At 35.6% G+C, this 27,222-nt stretch overlaps 2 protein-coding genes across 7 annotated transcripts in view; both read left to right on the forward strand.

The window, feature by feature from the left end:
- The window catches only part of ADGRG2 (adhesion G protein-coupled receptor G2), a 60,646-nt gene extending 33,779 nt beyond the window's left edge, over positions 1–26,867 (forward strand). For 5 of the 6 annotated variants that reach the window (XM_035322368.1, XM_035322505.1, XM_035322576.1 and 2 more), the window contains 21 exons: positions 234–281; positions 938–1,005; positions 2,502–2,575; positions 3,723–3,762; positions 3,894–3,928; positions 5,303–5,385; positions 6,050–6,110; positions 6,617–7,356; positions 8,170–8,368; positions 8,707–8,863; positions 11,618–11,767; positions 11,988–12,110; positions 12,562–12,607; positions 12,716–12,819; positions 13,314–13,438; positions 14,314–14,582; positions 15,414–15,513; positions 15,820–16,094; positions 19,182–19,283; positions 19,998–20,150; positions 24,455–26,867. In XM_035322368.1, coding sequence (XP_035178259.1) covers positions 234–281; positions 938–1,005; positions 2,502–2,575; positions 3,723–3,762; positions 3,894–3,928; positions 5,303–5,385; positions 6,050–6,110; positions 6,617–7,356; positions 8,170–8,368; positions 8,707–8,863; positions 11,618–11,767; positions 11,988–12,110; positions 12,562–12,607; positions 12,716–12,819; positions 13,314–13,438; positions 14,314–14,582; positions 15,414–15,513; positions 15,820–16,094; positions 19,182–19,283; positions 19,998–20,150; positions 24,455–24,639 — 3,137 coding nt within the window. In that variant the 3' untranslated portion in view covers positions 24,640–26,867. Of the gene's footprint in view, positions 1–233; positions 282–937; positions 1,006–2,501; positions 2,576–3,722; positions 3,763–3,893; positions 3,929–5,302; positions 5,386–6,049; positions 6,111–6,616; positions 7,357–8,169; positions 8,369–8,706; positions 8,864–11,617; positions 11,768–11,987; positions 12,111–12,561; positions 12,608–12,715; positions 12,820–13,313; positions 13,439–14,313; positions 14,583–15,413; positions 15,514–15,819; positions 16,095–19,181; positions 19,284–19,997; positions 20,151–22,355; positions 23,791–24,454 lie in introns of those variants that run through there. The other variant, XM_035322734.1, reaches the window with a different exon arrangement.
- PHKA2 (phosphorylase kinase regulatory subunit alpha 2) overlaps positions 16,494–27,222 on the forward strand; it is a 50,984-nt gene continuing 40,255 nt past the window's right edge. Inside the window, exon 1 of the mRNA XM_035322821.1 lies at positions 16,494–16,499. The gene's annotated coding sequence lies outside the window, so the exon portion shown is untranslated. The remainder of the gene's footprint in view (positions 16,500–27,222) is intronic.

A 27,222-nucleotide genomic window follows, 5' to 3' on the forward strand; every position in this document is an offset into this window, starting at 1 on the left:
CTCTTACAGAAAATTATTCAAAATCAACTAATCAAAGCCAGTGTGTCTCCTTTTGAACACCAGGTCTTAGATAAAGAGAGACTTCACTTCTCTAAGTGAAGTCTCAACAATATATGAAATGTTAAGACCTCTACATTTAAAACAAGGAAATGATTGTCAATATGTGTGTTTGCCAATACTGGGTTTAAGTTCAACTCTTTTACTCACTAGATTTTTTTCCCAAAAAAATATAGCAGGAGAAACCATTTTATGCAACACATCGTCTGTCTGCAATTTTTCAGGTCAGTGATTTTCTTTTTCCACTCTTCCTATAAAAGTCATGTTCAACTATTTTCTATTCTGAGTAATGAGGCAACCTTTAGTTACTATATAAAAGCTAGCTCTCTGTTAGATTTTCTTGCTAATTTGAGAGTTTGTGTGTAGCTTTTTAAAATTTAACATAAAATACGCTTTCTAATTTAAAAGTACTATTCAGTCGTTTTTTGATCTTTGGTTTCTTATCAAAGTATACAGAATTACAGATAAGAATTACAGACCTAAGAAAAGAAGAGAATAGTATGCTATTAGTGTATACAATGTTGAATGTAATTATGTGTGTATAAAATGTATTCACATTTTATCCTCATAACAGGATTTGGAGTTGTATAGGGAAAAAAAAAAAAGAACTAGAAAGAATTTAGAGATAGCCAGCAAAAATGAATATGCAGAAAATAATGAAACTATAAGACTAGTTCATTTGTGGAAATAGTAAATGAGATGGAAAAACAGTTGCAAAAACAATAAATGATCAGACAAACTAGTTTAAGTGTTCTTATTTCCCTGGCATTTTAACAAAACACAGTGATTTTTTTTTTAATTCTCACATTATTTTACATCAAGTAAAGTTGCATCATGTTAAGTTTTGATTTTCTTCAACTTTTTTGCCTTCTGGTTTTAGTGTTCTATGTGGGCAAGGTAAAACTTCAGGCAAGAGAAGAAAGTAACACATCACTAAATGTAGAAATAGTAAGTGTTCTCTCTTTTAAAAACTTTGTTGTAAGGAAGGTTGAAATCAGTTTCTTTGTCTACACTTAAATGCTGATACCCTAACTAAAAACCTAATGGTTCTTATAATTTTTGTTTATGCTTTTATTTAACTTCGAGTACAGTCTGCAGTGCTAGTTAATACTTGCAGTAGGTGGATCTACTCTCTCTCTCTCCTAAAAATACTGCTGTGTGGCTAAATTTTAGAAGTCCAACTAAGTGAAATTCCTACAGCAAGGGCCATTATTCTGTGTAACCACTGAAAGGGGGAAGATAACCCTGGAAAGTCTGGAGAGAGAAGTATGAACTGCTTAATTAAGAGTCTAAATTTAGTCATACAGAATCTTCCCTTGGTGATGAATGTAGACACTTTAGGAGGCTGGCATCAAACTGCTAGCAGTTTGGGCATAAATTATTTTGGATTGCATCCTGAGAATAATCTATGTTGAGGCTCTCCTAAAAAAGGCATCATTCTGTGCAGCAGGATAAGAATATTTAGTTGGTGTAAATGGAAAACTGATGAAAAGAAGAGACAAGAAAAGAAGAGAAAAGGACATTTGCTTGTTAGCAGTCCTTATACATTTCTCCTACCCATCTCTGTCTACACTCAGTCTGAGATTTCACACACCACCCTCTGCAAGCCTGAGGGTAGTCAGCAAAATCGCCACAGAGCTACTGCACAGAAGCACACTGAACACTGACTTTGGGCAGGGGTAGGCCTGAATATCCCAAAAGCAAGCGCCACCTCTGTACTCCTGAAATCATCCTGCTGTATTAACTTTATGCTCACAGCTATTAGAAAAAAATAAGTTTTCTGTGTCTTGAAACTGTCTCGCTTTTTAGCAGAATATTTCTGTGGTGGTGTAAAGTACCATATATGTCAGATGATGTTTTCATTAAGATACTCACTGCTTGAAATGTAAAAATAATGGGAAACCAGAGCATAAGAATGCAGATCTGTCAAGGACCTTTAGAAAAACCTTAGTACACCCCTCAGCCCTGATGTTAGATCAGATATATTTAGATCACTCATACTATGTGTTTCACCTCAGTTCTTGATTTCTGACTCCCAGGATTCTGTCTATTATTTATGTCAGTTGTGTAGTTTGTTCCATTGCTGCACTATCATTGCAGTTAGAAAGGTTTTTTTTTTTTTTTTTTTTTCCATGTCTGGCTTAAGATCTCTGTTGCAGACTGAACCAGTTTCCTGTTTTTCCAACATAAGACAGTGTGAAATTACTATCCTCTTTCATATATTTTTCACAAGTCAGATCATGTTATTAGGTCTATCCTGGATAAGCCAATTCCTTCAGTTGTGACAACAAAGTCGTCATAAATATCTATTGAAGTGTATTCATGAGAAAGCACGCTGCTTATCTTTGGAACTTCAGGCTGTTAATGTGTGAAATGAACGTAAGTTTCTTTTAATGCTAAAAATCACTTGTTTTATTTAGCAGTGAAATCTTTGTTTCTAACAGATTAATAATGTAACCATCAACAATCAAGTTGCAAACTTAATTCCAATTTCAACACCAACCCTACAAGAACTGAGGTAAGTAATTTTGAATAAGGATTGAAATCTTTACGGTATTTGAAAAAGATGAAGCAAGCAACCCTTTCATGCGGTTAGCATTATTTTGCATTATTTCATTTTAGCACTTTGCATTATTTCTGCACTTCAGAATTAAAAAACTTCAGGAATTATGAACTGTTTTTCTTAAACATTAAGTTCATATTGGTTAGAGTAGTCTTAGTTTTATTTTAGTTAACACTGGAGTTTGTTTTAATAAATGGTACACTTGCTGATTTCATTTTAGGTCCTTCAGTTTCCTTGGGGTTTAACAAGGCCTGAGTGCCTTGTTGTTTATATGCTGATGATCTTAATGATAGTAATGACAATAATACTTGAGGATGTGAACTATGGATTGTTGAGAATGCCAGTTTGGCTTTTGCTCTTTATGGATAAATGTCTGTCTTAATTTCAGGGATTTGGTCCATCTCTTAGGAAATTACTAAGTGAAATTTCATGGCTGTAGGTTTTATTGATTCATGGTGTCATATCTGTATTTTTAGTTTTGTATAACTTCTTCCTTCACAATCTTTCTGAGATACGTTCTTTTCCTCTTTGCAGAAGCATCAGAGCTTTTGCCTATGTTGTATCCCCAGCCATAGTTCTGCTTACCTTTCTCTTTCTAGCACATTTCATATTCATAATGCTCTCCAGAGAGGTTTGAATGTCTGTGTTTACTGCTATTCCCAACCTCCCTCTGAAAATCAAAAAGAAACAGCTGGCCAGCAGGTCTTGTTTTTGAAGAAATATGTATCTCCTACTCATTTTCCTTTTGTGGCTTTGAGTATAAGTTTAGAATTCTGTTCTTAATGCTTGCTTGCCAAAAGGCAACATTAAGATTTATCCTTTGCTCTTTTAAGTAAGCTTTAAATAAGTAGATTGTTGTTAAAACATGATGACAGAGGTTTAAACTTACTTTGTCAATTGACTAATAAAAGGCAACTATTGACATGTTCAATCCTTTGAAAAGTGTTTTTGCAATATTAGAACTGGTGTAGTTTTTTTAAAAAAACAGCAATCAACTGGCTTTTTTTCCTTGGCAATTGCTTGTTCTTTTCATAATACTGCTATAATTGTCTTTAGAAACGTAATTAGAAATCCTCCATGATTGTCACTTTTTATTTTAAAGAATTTCAGAATTCAACAAAACCTTGCAAGAAGTAAGTGAGGTAAGATGACTAATTGTTGTTACTGTTTAGAAAACTTTTTTCAACTTATTTCTGATAATGTCATTACCTAAGTATAAGTCCTGCTTTCTCCTGACAAAACAATTTTATTCTTTTTTCCCTTGTTGTTACAGTCCTCTGTTATGGAATGCAGTGCAGAAAATCAGAGGTTTGTTGTTAATTTTTTTTTTTTAAAGTTTTGTATTTAGGAGCTCATATATTGTCTGTGATACAAATGACTATGTAACAGGAGAAAAGCTATCAAGGAAGTTAAGTCTGAGAAATAGGCTGGAGAAATACATGCAGGCTAACAAAGAAAGAAATTCTGATCCTGTTAGTCTCCTAGCATTAGTGATTTATTTTATTTTATTTTATTTTTTTTAACCAAACTGGTTTAATTAATCTGGTGAAGCATGGCCTTGCCTGCCGTAGTTTTCCTGCATCATCACATTAGCAGAGTCACACAGCAGCGTAGCCACTAAGGCTGTGAGATTTGGGATCACCAAACTTCCAGAGTTTGTGAATGCAATTCTGCAGTGCCATGTTTCTGAGGTGATTGCTTAGGTGTTTCAGATTAGGAAACCAGTCATACTCAGGACAGGGAAAGCCTGAGAAGGTAAACTAGTTCATTCAGGAAGCCATGGAGTACCAGAATGGCAAGGCTGCTCCACAGCAGGTGATCCTGGAAACCCTGAAATGTAGATCATGTCTCTCAACTGAATTGCTATGCACAGCTAAAATGATGGTGCTTTGAACAGATCAGATGGAAACACAGTATTCTAAAACAAAATCTGGAACTTCATTTCCCCAGATACTTGAGTTTTGGTGTTTATCTTCCTGGTTTAGGATGAAGCAAAAGTCCCAACCCCCCCAATAATAATGGACAGAAAGATCACACCTTCATGTCGTCTATTGGCAGTAGTTAGGGTACTCTTCATTCTTGCGAGCTGGAAAGAAGTTTCACATTATCTTTTATATGTTGTCTTTTCATTCACCTATGTGTTTGAATATGCTGAATATGAAGAATACTGACTGTATGTTTGCTAGTTTAGACAGGGCTTCATGTCATCAAACCATAATTGTAAAAAGCATAGTTCTGTGCTGAAGTAAATCATTTAAGCTCCCTTTAAAGTCTTGAGAGAGAACACTAGATTTTTCCCCAGGGTGATGGAGATTTTGTATAGACTAACAAAAGGACACTTGCTTGTGCCTATCTGGGGTTTCTCTACAGTAACAATCCAGATTGTTACTATTTTTTACAAAATAACCAACTTTTTAATGGATAGCATTGGTTAGGGAGGATCCCATTTAAGAACCAACAGCGTCTGTAGAGAAAACAGAAAGTAATCTGCCACAAACTGATATATATTATTCTTCATTTTAGCTTGATGTAGTGTTTTACATACATGGGAAATATCCTCATGTTTGAAAAAGCCTAGGAAAAAAGTGCTTTCTCTGACTTAGTATTTGTCATTAATTTCATGCAATGTAAAGACAAGTCATATCTGTTTCTTGGGTTTAAGGATTTTTCTTCTCATTATAGTATACACTGCAATTTCATAATAAAGCTGGCTAAGAAAGAGAACATAAGCAGTTTAAGAGACAGAGCAGAAGTAAGCAAAATTGGTAAGTTGTGCTTTAAACACAGTCTCATCACAGTTACCCTTTCAGGTGTTTTTACAGATGTCACATTTTTACAGTGACCTCCAAGTAGATAAAAGAAAACTCTTACTCAATTCTAAATAAAAATACATTTTTGTTGAATAATGTACATGCACCAAAAAGGCAGCCTTTCTGATTTTTGGGTGGGGAGAGGGAGATATGTATATGTTTAAAAAAGTGTTGTATAAAATTGCTGAGTGCATTAATAGAGCAGATTTTGAAAGGATTAGCTGAAACATAGCTTGAGAACACAAATGAATTTCTCAAATGGTGGCCTGAATTGACAAGTTTATAATATAGTCAGGTTTTCTTTGGGACAGTATGGAGTGGTGGCTCATACCATTTGTCTCTTTGTTTAAAATCATATACCTTTGCATTCTAGTTTGTTTACCATACTAAAAAGAGAAATCTGTGCTTCTCAGGCACTGAGTAAAAATCTGGGGGTATATATTCTGACCTGTCAAGATCAGTTTTGCAAATGTCATTTCAGAAGAAAATAAAAACAATTAAACAAGATGCACTATTGTTAAAGCTGCAAAACATACACTTATTTGAATACCTTATTTAATGGTATTAGCAATTTTTGTGCTTCAGGACAAACTAGGTTAATGCTTCTTTGTCATCTCAGAACAGTGCTGCTGCTCATCATTGAAGTATTGTTCCTTGACTGCTGAAGAATTAAAAATGTAGTAAGTATAATTACAAAAAGGTAGACATGCTTATTTCCTAATCTTTGTAACATGTAAGTAGAGTGAACTTCCATGGTGTGGTGGAATAGCTAAAACACAAACTGACATACATCTTCCTGTATAGCTCCTTTCCCTTTCCTCCCTACCATTCCCTTTCTTTCTTTCTTTCTTTTTCCTTTTTTTTTTCTTTTTTTTTTTTTCCCCGATGCAGGTAGCTTTTGTGTTCAGAATGAGGTCACCTCCAAAGCAGACAACACATGGGGCAGTAGTATTTATGGATTTGCTAGTTAACAACTACAGAAAAATAGAATGCATGAACCCTCAAAATGCTACAGAATTAGTATTTATCACTAGAGCATGGGACATCTGATCTGATAACTTTTAAAATATGCACTATTAATAGTATGATCATTTATATAGATTCTTCTAACTCATTTTCTTTAAAATATAAATAATGTTACATTTAACATGCATTTCTGTGCTTTTTTTTTTTTTTTTTTTTACAGTACGATAGAAGTGCCGCCTCATCCCATATGGGTTCCTTTCTTTCGTTCTTCTTCTCCCCCTAAAAAGACTGCAGTCCCTTCCTTCAAATCTAATGCTTTTCTTTCCCCCACTGTGCTTTCTGTAAATCAAAACCCCACAGTTAGACCATTGATCCCACCATTCACGGAAACTTCCTTTTCGGGAACTCTCTCCACATCTCCTCTATCTGAGACTTCTGCCACATCTACTACTGCAGCTTCATCTTCTACCACTGATACCACAACACTTTCCACTTCTGAATCCCTTGCTCAACCTACTGGGCCAACTTTTCCTTCCATAGCTTCTAATAAATCTCTCACTACAGCTCTGTCTTCCACAACTGCAACAAAATCTGTTGCTAATGTTGCTCTCTCAATTAAATCTGATGCTACATATCTTAGCAAGCCTATCACAATTATTTCTCCTGCTGTAGGTTTCACTAAACCTACTGCAGTTTCCTCTACTGAGCTTCCCCCCAGACCTCCAATAGCAATTCCACCTATTGAGACTACCACCAAATCTGTTGCACAAATTCCTCCTGCTACAGATTCAACCCAACCTATTATTGGTAACAAAAACATTACTTCAGCACCTACTCTTCCTTTTACTCCTTTCACAATAACTTTGGCCCCTACTGTTAGTCCTGTCAAACATTCTGTCTCACCTTCTCATCCTCATTCTACTGCTGATGGCCATGGTAGCCTGCCTAATGGAAGCACAGGTAAATATGACAGATAAAAATACATATTTTTAACTTGAATGCCATGTACTGAATTTGCCTTTAAAAATTATTAACAAGATTTTAGTTATGTATCAGAGCTATCACCTTCCAATTACTGTGACAAGCCTGACACAACTTTAAAAAGCTGTATACTCACTTCAGAACATGTTCTGATGCCTCTGGCCATGACAAGTGGTACCTCACTATACAGTTTTTTGGTAGCTGTGGTAGTTAAGTACTGTGTGCTAAGCTCCCAACAGGTATATTTGGCAGAAAAATTAAAGTCACAGAAACAGGTAATTTTATTTTGCCAAATCAGTATTTAAATACGGAAAATCAAAGTTTGATTTTCCTTAAAATATTGTAATTGATTAGGAATATTTTTAATGACTATGTCTTTTCCTATGAAGATTTTATGCAACTTCAGAAGCTTCTTTTCAAATTGCTGGTTTTATCCTGATTTTATTGTACTTTCAGGCATCCAGTGCCAAAAAATCCAAAATAATAAGTTAAATAATAAGTTATTAAACATCACTAATAGTCTCATGAGAGAACCTTTATAATCAAAAAAGTGGAGTCAACAGTGGCCCTTTGAAACCTTGCTCTATATTTTCCGAAGACTTAAAATATTGCTATCGTCAAAGTATCTAATAGGGAGAAAAAATCATTCTCTTTCATGTAACGTGCTGATAAACCTTACACTTGTGGTAAGGTTCTTCATTCAAGAGAACTGCTTAATTTTTCTGGTTCTCAGGGCTTACTTGATTTGTTGAGCACAATACTTATAAATTCACAACTCTTCTTTTGCCACAGGAAAGATACTGTCAGCTACTACGTACACAACTTCCATATATACCACCATCCATGTCACCAGAACTGACCAAATCTTGTCCAAAATAGAAAATGATCTAGCAGCTGGAAAAGTAGAGCCAAATTACGTAGGAAGGATGATTAGTGAGGTTAGCAAAGTCCTGAATGATCCTCAGTCATTATCACCTGAAATTTCTAACAGGTAGGTCATTCTGGCAATAGATCAAAGGTATGTTGTATTGACTGTCTTGGTAAATTACCTTTAGCAAGTTTAATTTTTTCAGAATCATAATCCAAAAGAATGTTACTTGTTCTTTAGTGTACTTATATGGAAAGGGAGTAGTAGTATAGCATTACTCGCTGTACTATAATATAATGCCATGGGAAACAGTGTATCTTTTTGTGTTGAAACCACTAAGTGAGCAGAGTAAGCCGTATTTTATACTGTGCTTGGATGGATTGCTGCTCCACAGCCACAGCTTGCCTGAGAACTTTAAGGGTATGTGCTTGGTAGTACTGAGTATCTCTTTTCCTTAACAGAATTATAAAACTGGTGGATTATATGGGCTTAAAACTGAACTTTTCAACAACGTCTGCTGATTTTTCCTCCCCATCCTTGGCTCTGGCAGTTGTCAAAACCAATAGCATCCGCTCCAACCAAATGTCTTTTGCTGTCCAGGACTCATCCGATCTCCAGGTAGAACACTGACAATTCTAAATTTTATGATTTTTTAAATGTTAATGTTTAAAATATTCATGTTTTAATGTTTATATGTAAAACATATTTTTTTTTCAGGATCTTTTGTTCATGTTATTTTCAGAGAAAAAGACTTTGCTTTTTGAAGCCTTCCAGAGTTTTTTCTTTTGTTTTCTATTATGAAGTAAATAAGCCACACAGTTAGCAGAAACTGGCATTCAGCTAATAAGCTGTTAGAGAGTAACACCAGAACACCAGAATGGATAGACTGCTTGGCTGAATACTTTTGCCTCAAGAACCCTGAATCATGAGTCATTTAATTACCCACCCTGACAGTGCTGAAATTTGTCAAGGAGTGTTGCCAGATGGCTTCATATGTTAGAAGGAAATTAATTGCAGGAACCTGCAGGTGCCAGGAAAGAACTATTATGTTGCTTGTATAATAACATTCTTGTATTTGTCACTCACGACTAGTTGATCTCGCGAAGAAAAAAGTGCTTAGAAAATTTGGATCCAGTTTGTCTCACTCAAAACCTGCCCTCTTGGTTGAGGAAATTCTAATTTGGACAATACCACCAGTTCACGGAGGCTTACGTGAGAAGAGATGGAAGCTTCTGGACAGATACTGGCACATTCTATCCTCTTAGAGAAGGAGACAGATTAAACTAGCGTGAACCATTAGTAGTACTGGAACTGTTCTGTGATATTGAAAAACTGAAAATTATATGAAATGCTAACATTTGAGTTATTTTCTGTTTTCCTAGCAATATGTAGTGCTTGAGTCTAAGATGACTCTTGGAGATGGTAGTGCTGAAAAACAGATAATTGCTAAGTAACAATCTTCTGGAAATCTGATGGCACTGGCAATGAAATACAGAGAATGATCAACAAATATCATCTAGTTCAAAACAGAGCAATGGGAATGCTTTTGTGGAATTGATTTGGGATTTCACTGGTGGCTGTCTAAACCAGCGGTCTCCAAAGTGGGGTGTGGGTGCTGCAGGGGTGCACAGAATCCATTGTGGAGCAGGAAGAAAATATTTTTCTACCATTAATAAATGAAACATATATAGATATACATAGAATTATTATTTAATCTTTATCTCATCCTTTTTTGATTTCTATTTTTGTGTACGTTTTACAATGCACATAATAAATTAGTGGAGTAGTACATGTATGTAATGTATAAATAAAAACATGTATGTATTTTGGGGTGGAATCTCAAAATAATTTTACTAATGGATGTACAGTCAAAAGAAGTTTGGAAACCACTGGTCTAAACAGAAGACCTAAACCATATTGGTAGGTCACTGAGGAGTGCTCATGTTGTTGTTTCTGTTACAAACATTATTTGAAAACACAGATAATTTCTCTCTTCAGTTCTGCTACTGTTTCACGTCTCCTGTGAACTCTTGAGATATTTCTATGTAAGATGACTAATGTGCTACAAGAAACACAAATTTAACTAAAGAGATTTTTTTCAAGAAAAAATTAGAGTTTTTGTAGTAAACGAAGCTCTTTGTCATATAAATGCAGCACAGAAAACTGGGTGAAAGTTCACATATTCTTTTACCATGCTAGATCATTTAGCTCTTGAGATACCTGAATTGTAGCTTATCCAGATTATTTTTCCCATTTCTAGCAGATGAACATGAATTTAGGTTTTATACCCCTAGGTTCCTCTTAACACTGTACTTAAAAACTTAGTTTTCTGGATTCATTTTTTTAAGGTTCAATCTTAATTGCAATTATAATCCCTGAGCACAGGCACTAGTGAAGTCTGCCTGTGGGTTTGTTCTTTGCTCCTGTACTGGCACAAAAATCCCGCTTCTCCCAATTCAGGACCCTTAGTTCTCCTATACTTTTCCTACAGCCTTTGAATTCATTGTCCTGATTCTTCATTTAGATTCCAGACGTCTTCTCTCCCTACTTTGTAACCCTGTCAGCTGGTGTAGTCCCTTTACGGTACCACCCTTCCATGTCCACTACGACTCTTTACTGCCTGATACTCTCATTTCCTTCCTATTGCTTGCTTCTCCCATGTCTCTGGCCTACTTTTGCTGGGTCTTCTTTTTGGGTAAGAGGCAGTACCTTCTGGGGTCATTCTGGAGCTCTACATATGGTGATAGATCAATCAGGAATTCCAACAAAGAATGGAAAAGTAAGGCTTACCTCAAGGAATAGTAGAATTCTTTTCTTTTTGGCAGCCACGGCGTAAAAGTCTGTTTTATCTGCCTTTCTTCTTTCAAGTTTAGTTGAAATTAGCCAAGGAATTAAAAATGGTCAGTACATGTTTAATGTAGAAATAGGTAGGTACCATGAGTATAAAAACCTAAATTTCTTAGTAAATCATCTACAAATTATATACTTTTTCACAAGGGGTATAAAAATTCTTTGTTTTGCAGGTTTCTGTGCTGTGAAATGTTAAGCACCGTACACAGTTACATAGACCTAGCCAGACTGTTGCTTATCATTGTTTTAAAATCAATATTACCCACCACAGTGATGTTCTGCCCCCGTACAAAAACGGGTAAAGACAAGAGAATTTTCAATGATAGGCAGAGCTGAAATAAGTTGCGCTGTTTTCAGGCCTGCAGATGCTATTTGTTCCTTGGCACATGAGAGGAATGAGAGAACAGGAATGAGATCCTGGCAGTCCTTAGATATGTATTTCAAAGTTCTAAACTGAAAATAACGTATATATATTTTTTTCTTTAGTGACAGAAATCAATTATCTCTGCATTTATTCTTCAGATCTCTCTTGGCATTAATGCACTTCAGGACTTAAATAATCTTGGATCAATTACACTTCCTTCATCATTGCTGACAAATTTACCTCTCGAAGAGCTGGGTTTGGCTTCTAGAATTATATTCAATTTCTTTAAAAAGACTGCTGTGTTCCAGGTATCTTTTTAATCCTTTCTTTGTTCATAAGGGTTTTAAACTCAACTAGACCAAAATCAGATATGGATTTTTCTCCCACAAAACATATTTTAAAACTTCCCAATTCAAAAAGTAATTATTTTTGTTGAGTACTCACTCTGCATAATATCTGAACTTGTGTGTGCTGTACTCTGCATCGTTTTCTTTGATTTTAAAATCTGATTACTTTTCGTCATTCCAGGATCCGTCCTTGAAGAATGCATCTTTAATCAGCAGTGTTATATCATCAAGTGTTGCTAACCTCACAATTAAAAACTTAAAGGCAAATGTTACTGTCACTTTACAGAATATCAGACCTAATCAGGTATGATTTATGTTTTGGCAGGCAAAGCGTAGTTTTCTTGCCTCCACTGGAGTTATTGTAGAAGAAATACTTTACCAAAAATGCAGATCAGTTGGTTCTGCTTTAACAGTGTGCACAATTCATTTCTAACTAGACCTTCAAAATCACTCATTGTTGCTTATTTATCATTGGTATTAATTTTATTCTCTAATGATTTGATGTAATTTTGCTCTATCACTCATCCATGAAGTTTTATCCTTCCTACCTATGCTTCTGTTTTATTCTCCAAAGCATAAACCTTTTAGATAAAAGCCTGAGAGTGGGGGTTGTTAGGGAGATATTGCAATGACAATGACACTTAAATTCATTTTGCATTCATGTAAAAAAGTATATATTTATCATTAACTCACAGTTTAGTAAAACATCTTTTGTTTTCTTTTTTTCTTTTCTTTTCTTTTGAACTCCCAAACAGGATAATTCAACAGTTAGATGTGTTTTTTGGGACTTTAATAAAAATGGTGAGTACTTGATATCACCCAAGAGAATCATGTTGTTTTAGGTATGCTACTTATGTTAATAATATAAAGACATGCTCTAATGAATAACAAAGCTCTTTTCTTTAACAGGTGGAAATGGAGGCTGGTCGTATGAAGGTTGCATTGTTAAAGAAAGTAGAGTAAATGAAACAGTCTGTTCATGCAACCACCTCACAAGCTTTGCAGTTTTGATGGTAAGTATTTCAAAACTTATAGTCTTACCCTGATTCAAGAAAATGTTAAAGTATGTGTCATATTCAGCAAATGAGAATTCAGTGAGCACATACCATCTATTAAATATCAATCAGGTTCTATTCACTTCAGTGTTAGTATGTAAAGCAATAAAATTAGTGATGTACTTAAGCTGCATGTTGAACTGGGGCCCATGAGTTCCATTAAAATCAAAATCACTTAAGTGCGTATTAAACCACACTATATATTTAGGCAGTTGTTTTTTCTGTAGAAAAGATAAATTAGTATAAATCAAATTTAAAATGGCGTTTTAATCAGATGGGATTTCTCAATGAGATTGGCATTTCTGTTTTTCATTAACCTTTAACAAGTTCTTTTATTAAAAAACTGTATTTTCTAATGCGGGGGTTAATGCAGGTTTTTTTTTGTTGTTACACATTTTTTTTATTCAATAAGCATGCTCTCTGAAATTAATTTCTGTTTGTTTCCATTTTAGAACTTGTATGGAAATACTCCTTTAAGTCCCACGCAAGAATTGGTACTGACTTTTATATCTTATATAGGCTGTGGCCTCTCTGCAATTTTTCTTTCTGTCACTCTTGTGACCTACATAGCCTTCGAGTAAGTACCCGTTCAACTAAGCTCCCATTGTTCTTCAATGATGATAGCTTTTAATCTCCACTGCAAAGTCCTTTCCAGTAGTTATAGATTCTGTCTCAGTTAATAATGTACAAATTTGGAAGGCGTTGACTCAGTCTTGCCCAAGGGTTAATCTTACAGATAGGTGAATTAATCATGAGGCTTTATGCAGTAAGAAGTGTTGAAGTAACACTTTAAAATGTTTTACAGTGTATTATCATAGAAGAAGAGTGAAGGAATGTGTTTAAGATAGAACATACAGAGAGCATTTCTGAATGATAGCATTTTGAAATCATTTGTATTCTCTAATGAAATGCAGTTATGGCATACTAACTTTTTTTTTTTTTTTTTTTAACATTTTCTTAAGATGATTGAGGCTTAACTATTAAATCCTCTACAGTATGTTTTGGAAATCCTTCCAGAAATGATTTGGCACCCATTTACTCTATCCTATCATTAAGGAATTATTTGGCTCTATCACGGTTTTAGAAGCCCAGTTGAAAGCTTAATCTACTTTAGCATTAAAGAACACTCACATTTTGTTTTTTGGAAGTACTCCAAAAAGGAGAAGCACAACATACAATGCAAAAAAATGGTACTGATACCTAGGAATCCAATATGTTGTTCACATTTATGTAACCTTAATATAAAAAACTTTATGCATACAGACCATCAATTTGGAAATGTTTTATAAAACACTGTCCTATGTATAAATGCAATATAAGAATCATTATATATGAATGAAAATATAAAAATACATTTTTTTTCTTTGCATTTGGGCACTGACGAATACAAGAGATAAAGTAAGCCAGGGATCCAGGGACAATTGATGTCATCTCACTAATTTTGCTTTTTAGGAAAATCCGGAGAGACTACCCCTCCAAAATCTTAATCCAACTCTGTGCTGCATTACTTCTACTCAACCTAGTTTTCCTCCTTGACTCATGGATTGCGTTATATGATACACAAGGCCTATGCATTGCAGTTGCTGTATTTCTTCACTATTTTCTCTTGGTTTCCTTCACCTGGATGGGCCTAGAAGCTTTCCACATGTATCTTGCCCTTGTGAAAGTCTTTAATACCTATGTTCGGAAGTACATTCTTAAATTTTGCATTGTTGGTTGGGGTATGTATGTATTTATTTATTTATTTTGGATGCTAAGTAGATATGTCATCTTACCAAGTATTTCAGTGAATGTGACACAGTTCGGAAGTGCAAATGAAGCAGTCTTTAAATGCAATGACCTGTCAGTGATGAAGTATTCGTTATCAGTAAATCTGATTGTATGAATTGCAAATTCATATTCAAATTTGAGATAGTGAACTCCTGCCTAAGTGCAGATTTTTTCAGATCGCAAAGTGGAAAAACTTAGGCTGCCTCAATGCAAATGGATAATGGATTTTCCTTGTGCAAGTATAATAGAACCAATTTTTAATGTGTTTACTTCCATTTACCAGACAGATGGCATCAGTTTTTGAAAATAAATGCCATTAAATATATACATTACATTCCTGGAACAGCACTGTTTATAACAAAGAGTGTCAAGATAGATATAACTGGTTAAAGGACAGAGAGATTCTAGACCTCATTATTCTCTCCGGCCACTTGAGTAAACAGAAGTGAAGGCACTAAAATCAATATGACTGTTTTCTTTGAAAAGGCGTAAGAAAGAAAATTGCGTATGCTGCATTTGATGTCTTAAATCAGTTTGACGTGATACTATTTGTTGCCTAATTGAAAAAGATTTGGAGTTAGCTGAGAAGAACTCTAGTTTCTTTCCAAGTTGTGCTCTTGTTTGAATGCCCCAGTTTTTATTATTTTTTTTCAGACAGCTAGTAGTCAACGTAATTCAACGGGCAAATTTCAGAATGTAGATTTCACTGAAAAATATAGTAATTTCAAATTATCATAGTACTGTCAAGATTTCCACTTACATGTTTTCTCATAATCTTCTAGGGTTACCAGCAGTAGTTGTTGCCATTGTGTTGGCGGTATCACCAGATAATTATGGATTAAAATCCACTGGAAAGGTTTCAAAAACAAGACCTGATGAATTGTAAGTTGCAAGGAGGCACTTTTTGAGGGGGGTGAAGGTCCTACCAAATTGCTTTTCTTCAAAGTACAGATGGGGGAGGGAAGGAAGCAATGAGAGAGCTTTGAAATGGTATGGCTCTACAGTATTTTGTGTGCTTTGTGGTATCTGCCTACAATAATGCTCTTACCCTTTGGCAAAAACATTCAGGTTTTCAAAAAAGAGACAAAAATGGTTTCTATTTACAACAAAGTATGGCTTTATCTCATATTTATTTTACTTAATGTCTTTTTCTGGTAGTAGCTGACAAACTTTATTTTTGTTTTCTAGCTGCTGGATTAAAAATGACATTGTCTTCTATATTACTGCTGTGGGATACTTCTGTGTGATATTCCTGATCAATATCAGCATGTTCATTGTTGTGCTGATCCAGCTCTGTCGCATTAAAAAGAAAAAACAACTTGGTGCTCAAAGAAAAACAAGTATTCAGGACCTCAGGAGTGTTGCTGGCCTCACGTTCTTGTTGGGAATTACTTGGGGATTTGCTTTCTTCACAGTAAATGAGGTGTTTACTTACCTCTTTACCATTTTCAACACTTTGCAAGGTAAGTGCATGTTTTGTGTGTCAGCCCACTGCCTACACTGTAATGAACAACACATTTGAAAATGGCACTGTCTTGATTCAGCAACAAAAATGTAATTTTGATACATTCTTTAAGATGTTACTTGAATTTGATATGATACTGATTTACTGTAATCTTACGTTACAATCATGTTACCGTAAGATGCTTAAAAGCTAAGCTAATTATATGTATAATATATTTATACCTTTAAATATTACAATTTAAATGTATGCAAACCGGACACCACTGGAAGTGACAGTCTGGTTTTCTCTAGTCAACAGATTACTTGTAAATACTCAGTTACTCTAAGTGTTCACATAGTAATGCAATTAATGTAGTGAAAACTGTGTTAGTTCTCTGCTTACCTCTAAGCCAGAGGGGTGAGGGGTGACATTCATCCAAGGGCCATTGAGACATGCAAGGCTGCAACATGTAAAGGTAGTGGTCCAACTCCTGAGTATAGCCTTTAGTACACAGAAGGCGTACGGCTTTGCAGAGGCCAGGATGCTACTGGATATATCCAAAAGCAGACTTCAGAAGCTTCAAAAGCTTTCATATAAACATGAGGTACTATAGTTGCCTACAATTGCCTGGAAGTACCTGAATTGTCCTGTTGCAATTTGAATCCAAACTTCTGCTTAAATGGCATAATTTTCCAGAGAGGCTAAAGCAATTAAAATTGCAATTCAGTGTATATACCACTCCCCTATTTAGTATGGGACACAGCTTAAATTCCCTGGACTGTGGGTGCATAGAGATCGTGACAGTGGATTTTCAGGATTCCATAACACCCAAGGACACAGAGGCTTTATTTCATACATTTGTTTACTTTAATACAGACTACTGCAAATCACCTCTAGCAAGTGTAGTTATGATTAATGAAGTGAGTATATATCAAGCTACTACAGAAAAGCAGTATGTATATATATATGTATATATATATATAGCTGCAGTCAATAGAAGCAGCATGTGTATCAAAGGAGAGGTTACTACAAGTTACTGCAAACTTAGCGTTAGTAATGTAGCAAATATGCTCACGATTAATTCCATATATGCATGCATGCATATATATACGCACATATATATTCAAAATGTTACCTGTACCAAGTGCTCATTAAACTGATCCCAGAAGCAGGACCAATTGAAACTGATCCCAGAAGTGACAACAGACAAAGATTCACTTTGAAGATGGTCTTCATCATGGAGTTTGGAGTCAGTCAGGTGTCCCCAGCAAGTAAATATTTTAGGAAAAGTCTATGCACAGGAAGTTCTCAGTGAGAGAAACACCATTTTGCTCAGAAAACAAGTCATTTTTATATCACAGAGACATAAGAGGGTGTAGGACACCATCACTTAGAGCAGCCAAAAGATGCTGCTAATGTCATTCAGTTTGTATTCTTCCAGACACAATTTTACTTTTCACAGACTACTTGTCTTCTTTTGACTAAAACAGCCAATAGCAGTTACTGATTCCATCCTTCTCAGGGTGTTTTACCTTCATTCCAGAGCTTTTTTCACCCTTTCCAGATAATTTGCAGTTACAGTTCATTGGTTTTGCTGTTATTAATAATATCTGTGGGATGTCTCTGGTTCTTAGGCACCCAGCTGTCCTTCAAAGAGGCCAGCTGCACTTCTCAAGCATGCTTCTGGTTCACAGGCCTAGTTCTCAAGCTAGTAGTTCTCAGGCTGGCAGACATCTTCTGTCAATACTTTAGCAGACATTTTCTGTCAGTATTTTCCTCATAGTCAGGTTGCCTTTATGGCTGCTCCCATCAGTATCTTGATTTCTGATTACCAGATTATTTGGTTAACAGGAGGGTTGAACCCTTACATTCACAGGTATCACATGAAACTGTGGAACCAACACAGGACTGTAGATTCTGTGTAGTAAAACTACTCTGTTATGTGAGGCTAAGTTCCACATCTACTCAGCTTTAACTTGGATGCTGGACAAATCATGATATTAAAACTAATATAGGATGCATAAATTGTGTTGACTTTAAGCTTATGCCAGTGCTTCAAAACTGAATTTGAAAGTGGTATTAGAACCATGAGTAGAAGAAGATGTAGTTACATTCAAATATTCATCCTGAAAGCCAAAGTTAAGAAGTTATTTAAGCTACCAAAGATGTAAGTAATCTCTCCTAGAAGGAATGTACATGTTTAGCTGACCTTAAAAGTAGACTGAACATAACATACTTGTGAATCTGTGCCAGCCTGAACATTTAGTTTTCCTTCTTGTTCTTTTCCATTCATTATAAACCTAACATTGATGTTGACAAGGACACGTTGCAGCTGGAAAACTGTGCAAAGACCAAGTGCCACTCTTCCTTAAAATGGAAGGGAGGACTTATATAAGCAGGGAGAGTTAGGTTGCATTGTGTGTCAGTAGAAGTGAATGCAAAGCAGGTAATGTCTGTAATGCAAGGCTGTCAAGAGATAGGGATGAGCCCCGTCCCTTCTAGAAAATATTTGGCTTTAAGTTGTGGTAAAGGGGGTACCATTTGTTAATATTTTAGATATGAGTTATTTTCTTTGTATGATGCTCTAAATGGCATAGCTATGATTTTGTGTCCAATTAATAGCACCTTGAATCTATGGAAAATTCAATAATGTTGCTTCAGGAGATAGGAATTCAAGAATTAAAAACTTTACATTACTGGTACAGTTGGTGGTAACAGGTCATCTGCTAATAAAAGCTATGGCAATGTCATGCAATTTGTTGAGAGCTGTGTGGCCTGAAAGTATTGTACCATGCCCTGATACATTGCTTTGAATTCTTTTTCAAAAGTACTAAGCAAATTCCAGGATCCACAGAATTTTTCCCTTCCTATTTGAAAGTAGAAACTTCATGCACTTTGTGGATTTGGTTATATTTGTTCTTCTTGCATTTGTGTGTATGAATCCTTTCATCTCTGTTCAATGGAAAAGTATTCTCCAGCGTTCAGCATTCTCAACTTTCTCACCAAAGAAAGGTGTCATCCCTTTTGATTAGAAATTAAAAACAAATGAATGAAAAACAAAACTTTGTTTATTAAGAAGTAGTAAAAGTCAATCATTGCTTTGCAGGATTCTTCATTTTTATCTTCTATTGTGTAACAAAGGAAAATGTCCGTAAACAGTGGAGAAGATACCTTTGTTGTGGGAAATTCAGGCTGGCTGAAAACTCTGGTAAATAGGGAAACTTTTTTTTCTTTTTAACTTCTCAGTACTTATACTCCGTGTTAAGTTCCTAGTGTTTTGTAATATGCTAAAACCTCTGAAATTATGCTCTCTAAAAGTGGCAATTGATGCAGTTCTTGCATGCTGTCACATTAAGGTATTAACTGCAGTTGATCTCTTTCATTGCAGTGTATGGGCATGTCTTTGCAGAAGACTTTTGATCATCATTAGGAACCTGTAAGATTGGTTCTAGCTCCTATGTCAAGTGTAGTTTTGTTAATTACTTCAACAAGAGAAAGGTGAAATATACTTTAAACCAAAAAAATCTAGAAAGAGGTTTATATTATTTTGTTATTCAGTAGTTGACTTCTCATAAAGCTATATATATACATATATATATATATATATATACACTGTTTATATGCTTCAACTTAGATGATCAACTGTACTTTAGTTGCTGGAAAATCCTGATCTTTCTGCAGTCATAAAACTAAGACAGTTGGCTTGTATTAAAAAGGGCCAAAGAGGAAAAAGGAACTACATACAAAAATTGTAAACATCAAGAATCATGACATTTGTTGGAGAATATTAATCTGTTTAGTATACTGTGAGGAGGGTGGGTAAAGCCTTGTTTTTTATTTTAATTTAGTTGCATTATTAACTATATTTTTATGTTTTGCTTGTCTGAGTTGCACAATTATCTGTAACGTGTATCTGTTGTAGACTGGAGTAGAACTGCTACTAATGGTTTGAAGAAGCAGACTGTAAATCAAGGTGTATCCAGTTCTTCCAATTCCTTACAATCAAACAGTAACTCCACTAATTCAACAACACTGCTAATGAATAATGATTATTCAGTGCACACAAATGGAAATGGTACGTATCATACAGTGCTATGCTCTGTCATACTGACTTAAAATTAAATATAGGGTCAGAATATTTCCTGATGTCCTCACAAATAATACCACACATCTATTCTAGGGGACTGTACACAAAGTTTTACAATACCAATTTATCCTACTCAGTAGGAACTACTGATTTATGTATGAAATGGTAGGTAATATTCCTTACAAAGTTATTATTTACCCAAAGCTGCTGTTAACACCTTTCTTGTCACTTGAAGATACGAAAATAAGCTTCAAGAATGTTTAAAAACAGTTTGTATTTTAAAACTTATAAAAATAAACATAGACTGAAGAAGAAAGAAATGTAGGATACCCCATGAAGATTTTTTGAGAATATGAAAGAAAGGATGTAAGAGATAATATGAAGACCTCCTGCTAACATTAATGGAACACTCACATGGAAGTTGCTTATGAGAGGAGGAGAAAAGTGAGAGAAATGGAGAATGTAACATATAAAACCACCTCAGTGAAGAGAGCACTGTTGAGAGGAGTGCCTCGCTGTTGGCTACAGAGTAAGTATTGAAGCCGAATTGCTCCATAGCTCTTTATATTCACTGTGTTAAGGATATTTTTTGCTGACGGAAATATACCTTTGTTGCAGGAAGCGGTTGTTCTGAAGTAAAATTATTTGTGTGCCTAAGGTATTTTTCCCAACTGATCAAGAGTTGAGTCATGCCATCAGCTAGATTGTTTAGTATGAAGTTGTAGAACATGCTCACAAAGGAATTGCTATGGAATTCATACATGCTGCCTCCTTAACATGTTATACTGTGCATTTGGATGTGTGAGCTGCATATTGTAATGAAATCACAAAACTTAAGCAAATGTCATTTAGACATGCTCTCAATAGCTTTCCATGTTGGGTCTGTAAAATTAGTTCCGTTCTTTTTGCCATCCCTTTGTAAAACCTCTGTTTGGATACTACACAATGCAATAATTAACATACTTTCTATCTAACAGGCCAGTTGAGAGATAAGAATCCAGTAACTCTCACTGTCATCAAATACAAAGCAAGGCAATATTTTTAGTTAAAAGTAGTATCTTTCAAAACAAGAGAGATTTTCAGGTGCAAAAGCCTGCACATCTTGTAGCATTTTGTCTAGCTACGTTAGTTACTCTGATGAATGATACCTGCCCCTGCAACATTTGATGTGCTTATACTCAACTACAAATGCATTTTGACTACTTTTCTCAACAGAAGGAAAGATAACAGAAATATATTATAGAACTTGGGTTTTATAGCAACTGAATGGTTCTGTTGTGGCTTTCCAGAACAAGTTGCTGTTGATTTGGGTAGTATTTTAGAATAAGGTGCAAAGTTGATGGTCTAAATCATTGAGGGATGCCAATTTCATGTGACATGCTGTTCTGTCCTAGTTGTTATTTACTTGATTAATCTTTCCGGTGTGAGGGTCTGCATGGCCTGAGCCATAAGTATCTCAGACAAAGCAGCTGAAATAATTTTGTTATAACTTTGTATACACCTGCAAACCTAGATGTCTCAGATGACCCATCTCCTCTCCTCTTCCACTTTATTGTATGTTTTGAACGGTGTACCACATCCTCCATTTGTATCAGAAGGGTTTTATGAAACCCTGCCTGGATGGTTTGATTGACTTTTCTGGTTCTGTAGGACTTCTACAAAAAGAGTCTAAATTTATAGTCACCTTTAGAGTCTAAATTTGGAGGTCATCTTCCTGGCAAAGCTCTTTGAGACAATTCCTTACACTTAATCTTCTAAATATGGGGCAATTGTGTCTCAGAAGAGCTAGACAAATGCCTCCAGAAGGTAGTTGACCAGTGCTGGGTAGGAACACAGAACCTTCTAAAAAATCTGCTATACCTGGTTTTCCTGCTCTCACAGCTAGAACTGCAAAATAATATTGTAATACTTTTATTTTTAAAATGAGCTCAAGAACAAACAAACAAAAAACAAAACATAAAAGCAATTCTGGAAATTGAGACCTATGTCATAAATACACTAAGTTATAAACACTTAATGGTTTTGGCCCTACTACTTCCACAGAAATGCTAATCCAGATGCAGGATTGAATGACTTGCCATGTATGTTTGGTTTGTCTATGCAGAATGTGGTTTTGCTTGCCTGTGGGATTATGTAATTTCATCTTTTCATCACATATTAATATTTCCTCGTTTTTCTGTTTTTCTATTACAGATTTGCAAGTTTGGGAAACTCCCAATAGGTATCACATGACTGAACCTGCAAATTGCCTCTCTGAGGAACAGAAACAACCTTTCTGAATTTGTTCATTGAACAGCCTTGTCTTGTCAGATCTTGCACTAACGTTAGGGCATAGCTTCTTATAACACTGCTTCAAAAATAAATCAGTGACAGTCAGGCAGGGGGCTAAACCTGTATTTTTGCACAATTAAAATGTCAGCAATTGTGGTTATTTTCTGCCATTTCAGTCTTTATCTGATTTGAGTTGATTAAGAAAGCTCTTCTGCTCGTATTACCTTCTTTACTTTTGTGTATGTTTTAGTGCTTGATGGCCTTTTAAATTAATCATTAAATATCAAGTTTATATTTAAGAGGTTTTGTATAATCTGTTGAGACGTTATTTCCTTTTTTGCAGGTCCAGTGGCACCTCAGTAGTTTTGGCAAGGAATTTGTAATTTCTATTTGATAGCCATCATTATAAGCTCACCTCCTTAAACTCTCATTCTGAAATGTTTAGATTTAATTGTATATGCATTACATTTTCAAACAGCTAGGAACATTTTTTAACTAGAAACCTACGCATGTTCACATCTCATTTTAAAAATGCTGTCTCATTCCAAAGAAAAGTTTAAAACGAGACTTTGATGCAGCTGATACACTGACATATGCTTGAGCGAGTAGGCTAAGTGCTGAAAGGTATGCAGTTTCCCTAAAGTGAATGCTTATGCTATAGAGGAACTATTTGGGTAGAGTGATACTAAAGTTGTGTGCCTGGGGACTCTGGCTAAAGCAGAAGAGAGAAGAGCAGTCCAGGCCAGTCACTCAAGCAGCTGAAACCTTTCTGCAGGAAGGGTTAAGTGCAGGGGAGGAATGTCACCACATACTTCTCCCCCTGGAGACCTCAACAAGAAATAGTTAAAAGTCATCCTGTAATGTGGCCCTGCACAGGGTAATGTGGCCTTGCACAGGCTCTGCACTTGCTTCTGCGAGGGTTGTTCTGAAGCCCAAGGCAGCAAGAAAGTGAAGGGGGAGGGCAGAGCCATAGCAGGATTCTGCTCCAGGATACTCAAGGTATTTGATGAACTGAAGCCAGATGTACTAGAGAAGATCAGATCTTGATCCCTGTAACAGACTCATCTTTCACTGTCTCAGTGTTTCTCACCAGTACTATTGCTCTTCCCAAAACCATAAATGGCAAGCCCTTTCTGCATTGATTCTTGTGTCTTTTCAGTAGATTTAACAATAGCCAGTTCTGATGATGTTTGTTTGTGAAGTATTATGAATGTTAACCCAAAGAGCAAAATTTGATGTTTTGTGTTTGTATTAAACATTTTAAATTATTATTTTGCTTGTTTCTGGTGTAAATGACAGTTTTGCATTGGTGTTTGTGAACTAACTTTTCATGTTTAACAAAATGATCCTCTCCCAGGAGAAATACCAGTTCTGTTTGGCGGTTCTCTCGTCCTGATACACTTACAATTTAGTCTTACTCATATGATACATAGGGTATCAGAATCATGGCACATCCTTTAAATTTACATGCTTTTTGAAAAAATAATAATAAAAAAGAATAAAATCCAACTGGAAGTGTTTGCACAAATACAATAAAAAATCCTAATTCACAGCAAAATTATCTAGACATAGGAGATTCTATCCAGAGAATCAAGTGTTTGTGGAGCTGGTATTCCATTTCAGTAGTAGGTGGCAATCAGTAGTGGTATGACACATGTTCACTGTAGGGTTACCCAAATGTTTAAGATTCTCAATCTAAATATGGCTTAGAAAAATATTTGGAGCTAGGCCATATTCTGATTGTTCTCCAGAAATAAATGTTGCAAGATGAGTGCACTTCAGAGGAAAAAAAATACCACATTTAGTCCAACAGTTTCTTGTTTCACGTATATAGCAAAACTAAGAAACCTTTTTTTTTATTTAACTAGTTAATGCAAAACTAGAATTAGAATTATTTTGCATATTATCTAGTCATATTTATTCTAAGTCAAAGTCTATATTCTGAGAATTGTGACTTTCACTATTGAAAATATGTAATTCCTATTTTTCTGATAGGGAATGCATTTTTTTTGTTTCTACAGGCCATATTTCCAGTGAGAAGAATGGTGTTTCTTTCAGCGTACAGAATGGTGATGTATGTCTTCATGACTTCTCAGGCAAACAACTTGTATTCCAAGAAAAGGATGATACAGGCAGCCAAAATAGCCATATCTCACTCAGAAGGACTTCAAAGAGGGGAAGCCTAACTTTCATTGAGAAAATGTGATTTCCTTTTAAACAGAACATTGTTTTACAGTGTGAAGTAGCAATTTACTTCAACAGTTTTTGCATAATGTGAGAAGACCCAAAAACTGATTTTATTTAATATATGGTACTGAAACTTCAAGGCAGCATGTAATGTATTGACAAGGACAATTACTAATTTAAAAAAAAAAAAAAAGTGGGGAGGGAGCTACTGTTTTGACAAGGTATTTCAGATGTTGAATTACAGCTGGTATGATCCCATTTTCATTCTTCAATACAGTTTTTTTGAGGATTTTTACATTTAAAGGAAAGTTTTGTTTAGAGCTTTTTTCATTACAACTAAGTTTGTCTGGATATAATTGTAATGCATAGGTAGTATTGTATAAATGTAGGACATTACAGCTTCTGCATACAAATGATTACCATCTTTAAAAATGTTAGCTATACTGTCTTCAACTTTTTATATGTTGTAGTTGCAGGCTATAGCACTGTACATAAGCAGGAAAATGTGTGCCTGTAAGCATCTTAGTGATACTTTTATATTTATTTCTTGTAAATTTAAATATTCCTTTGTATAGAAAAATAATTGCTGTTTTAACTTTTATTGTACTTTGCATTTGTCTTTAATTGAAATAATTTACTTTAACATAGAATGATACAGAAGCTAATTTGCTCAGTAAGTGAAATCACTTACAGTGGTTTAAATACATTCACCAGATACAGGACTGTAAATACAAACACTATTGGTCTTTAACCTTTAGTGACCTCTTATTACAACAGAGAGGGGTAAGAAACTGGGTGTCTTCAAAGGAGAGCACCAAGAATGAGGAACTGATAAGTAAAGTAGCCAGTAGGTTATTAAATACAGCTAAATTATCTTAGTGGCTTGAGTAAGTCAATGGGAGCTTTTGCCATTGATTTCAGCAGGGTCGATATTTTATCTTGAGTGTGGGTTCCAGAGATTAAACACACTGCCATTTCTCATCTGCAACGATAAAGTAACGAAGTGTTATTTTTTGAATTAAAAAAACATAAATACAGAAAATAAATGCTAGCTGCTGCATTTAGTAGCCTAGTAAATTGTTCATTTTTTTTTGTGTGGCTGTTTTTAAGGGGCAGCTCTTGAGCAGTTACAATGTATTTCTGTTTGTACTTTGGTCCTTTTTTGGCAAACCAAATCCTGAGGCCCTAGCTCAGTAATCCCTGAAGCAAAGTTTCATTTTCTTTGTGTTATTTGTCTGGAAAAGATGGATTTAGGCTCTCCATGTGAAACAGCTGAACAAAAATAGAACCCATCCAACATTGTGAAGATTTTTGAAGAGAAGTTAGCGGGAGCGCTGGTTGTGCCTACTTCTTACGCAGGTGTGCAGCTGTGGCCATTTCTTCTGCTCCGTGCGTTCTTGGAGAAAGGTTGGATGCTGCCAGAGCATGAGCTAGAACAACATTAGTGCCACACTGCAGACTGATGGACCCTGGAAGGGGAATTTTTTGAGGCAGGCATATGCTGCAGGGGAGAGAGTACTTTGCTTTCCCAGAGGACTCAGTAGGGAGCCCTGGAAATGCTCTTCTCAACCAAATGCATCAGTTAAACACCTCCTTTCTGGGTCTCTCTCGTAGTTCAGCAACTGAACCTGTTCATTACTCAAACCCTCTTGTGGTCCTATATGCAATGCCTGGGTTCTTTTGGTCACCTGTGTCTGAGACTACTCTGAATATGCTTTTGAAGTGCAAACTTAAAGTATTTGTTGTATTTATCCACAAGGTTTTAACTGCATGTTAATAAAAGACGGTACTGGAATGCTAGTAGCGGGAATGCATTTCTGTGAATGCTTTAAATATTGGTGAATTGCCTTTGCACTGTTTCTTGTAAATTTATTTAATGTTCTTGTATTTATATTTTCAACTGTAAAATATATATATATATATTTACAGCAAGTAAGCACATCAAATATATAAACTTTGTCTTTTAGATAAATGTATTGTCATATGGGATTGTGTTACAGTTCTTCAGATGACATGAGCTGGAGAAAATGCTGACCTTGCCCTTGCATTTATTTTTTATTTTTTCCTACATCATATTTCACGTTTCATGGTTCTAGCAGATCTGTTTGTAGCAAAGAAAAGGTCTGATGTGTCTGTCTGCTCAGTGCTTGTCCTCAAGTGTGCTGAAAGTCTTCCATCAGAATGCTGTGAGCAAAAGCACGTGGCTGAGTTTGGCTTCGATGATTAAATTCCATACTAAAAAGGATATCCACTGTCACTGCTTGGAGTCTTCATTTGTTTTTGTTTTGGGTAAATAAAAGCAAAAAACATATGCAATTAAAAACAGCTCTGTGGCTATTCTGCTTCCACGTCCTAGTAGTTCACTTAAAGCTTTGCAATGAAGCGATATTATGGCCTACAGACTGCATGTCCTCTTGGCACTTGCTCCTCTGTGCGCTGCTAGCGGCGTGGCCGTGGCAGCTCAGAGCCTGCTGAAAGCTGCAACCCCTTTTCTGGGAGAAAGCGGAGTGGAAGACTGCGCATCAGCTTGTGGCTGCGGAGCCGAGCCCGGGACGCGTGTCAGGAGACTGGGAGCTGAGGTTTAGGTAAACAGCAGCACGCT

Source organism: Oxyura jamaicensis, chromosome 1 (assembly GCF_011077185.1).
Source record: "Oxyura jamaicensis isolate SHBP4307 breed ruddy duck chromosome 1, BPBGC_Ojam_1.0, whole genome shotgun sequence".
Taxonomy (NCBI): domain Eukaryota; kingdom Metazoa; phylum Chordata; class Aves; order Anseriformes; family Anatidae; genus Oxyura; species Oxyura jamaicensis.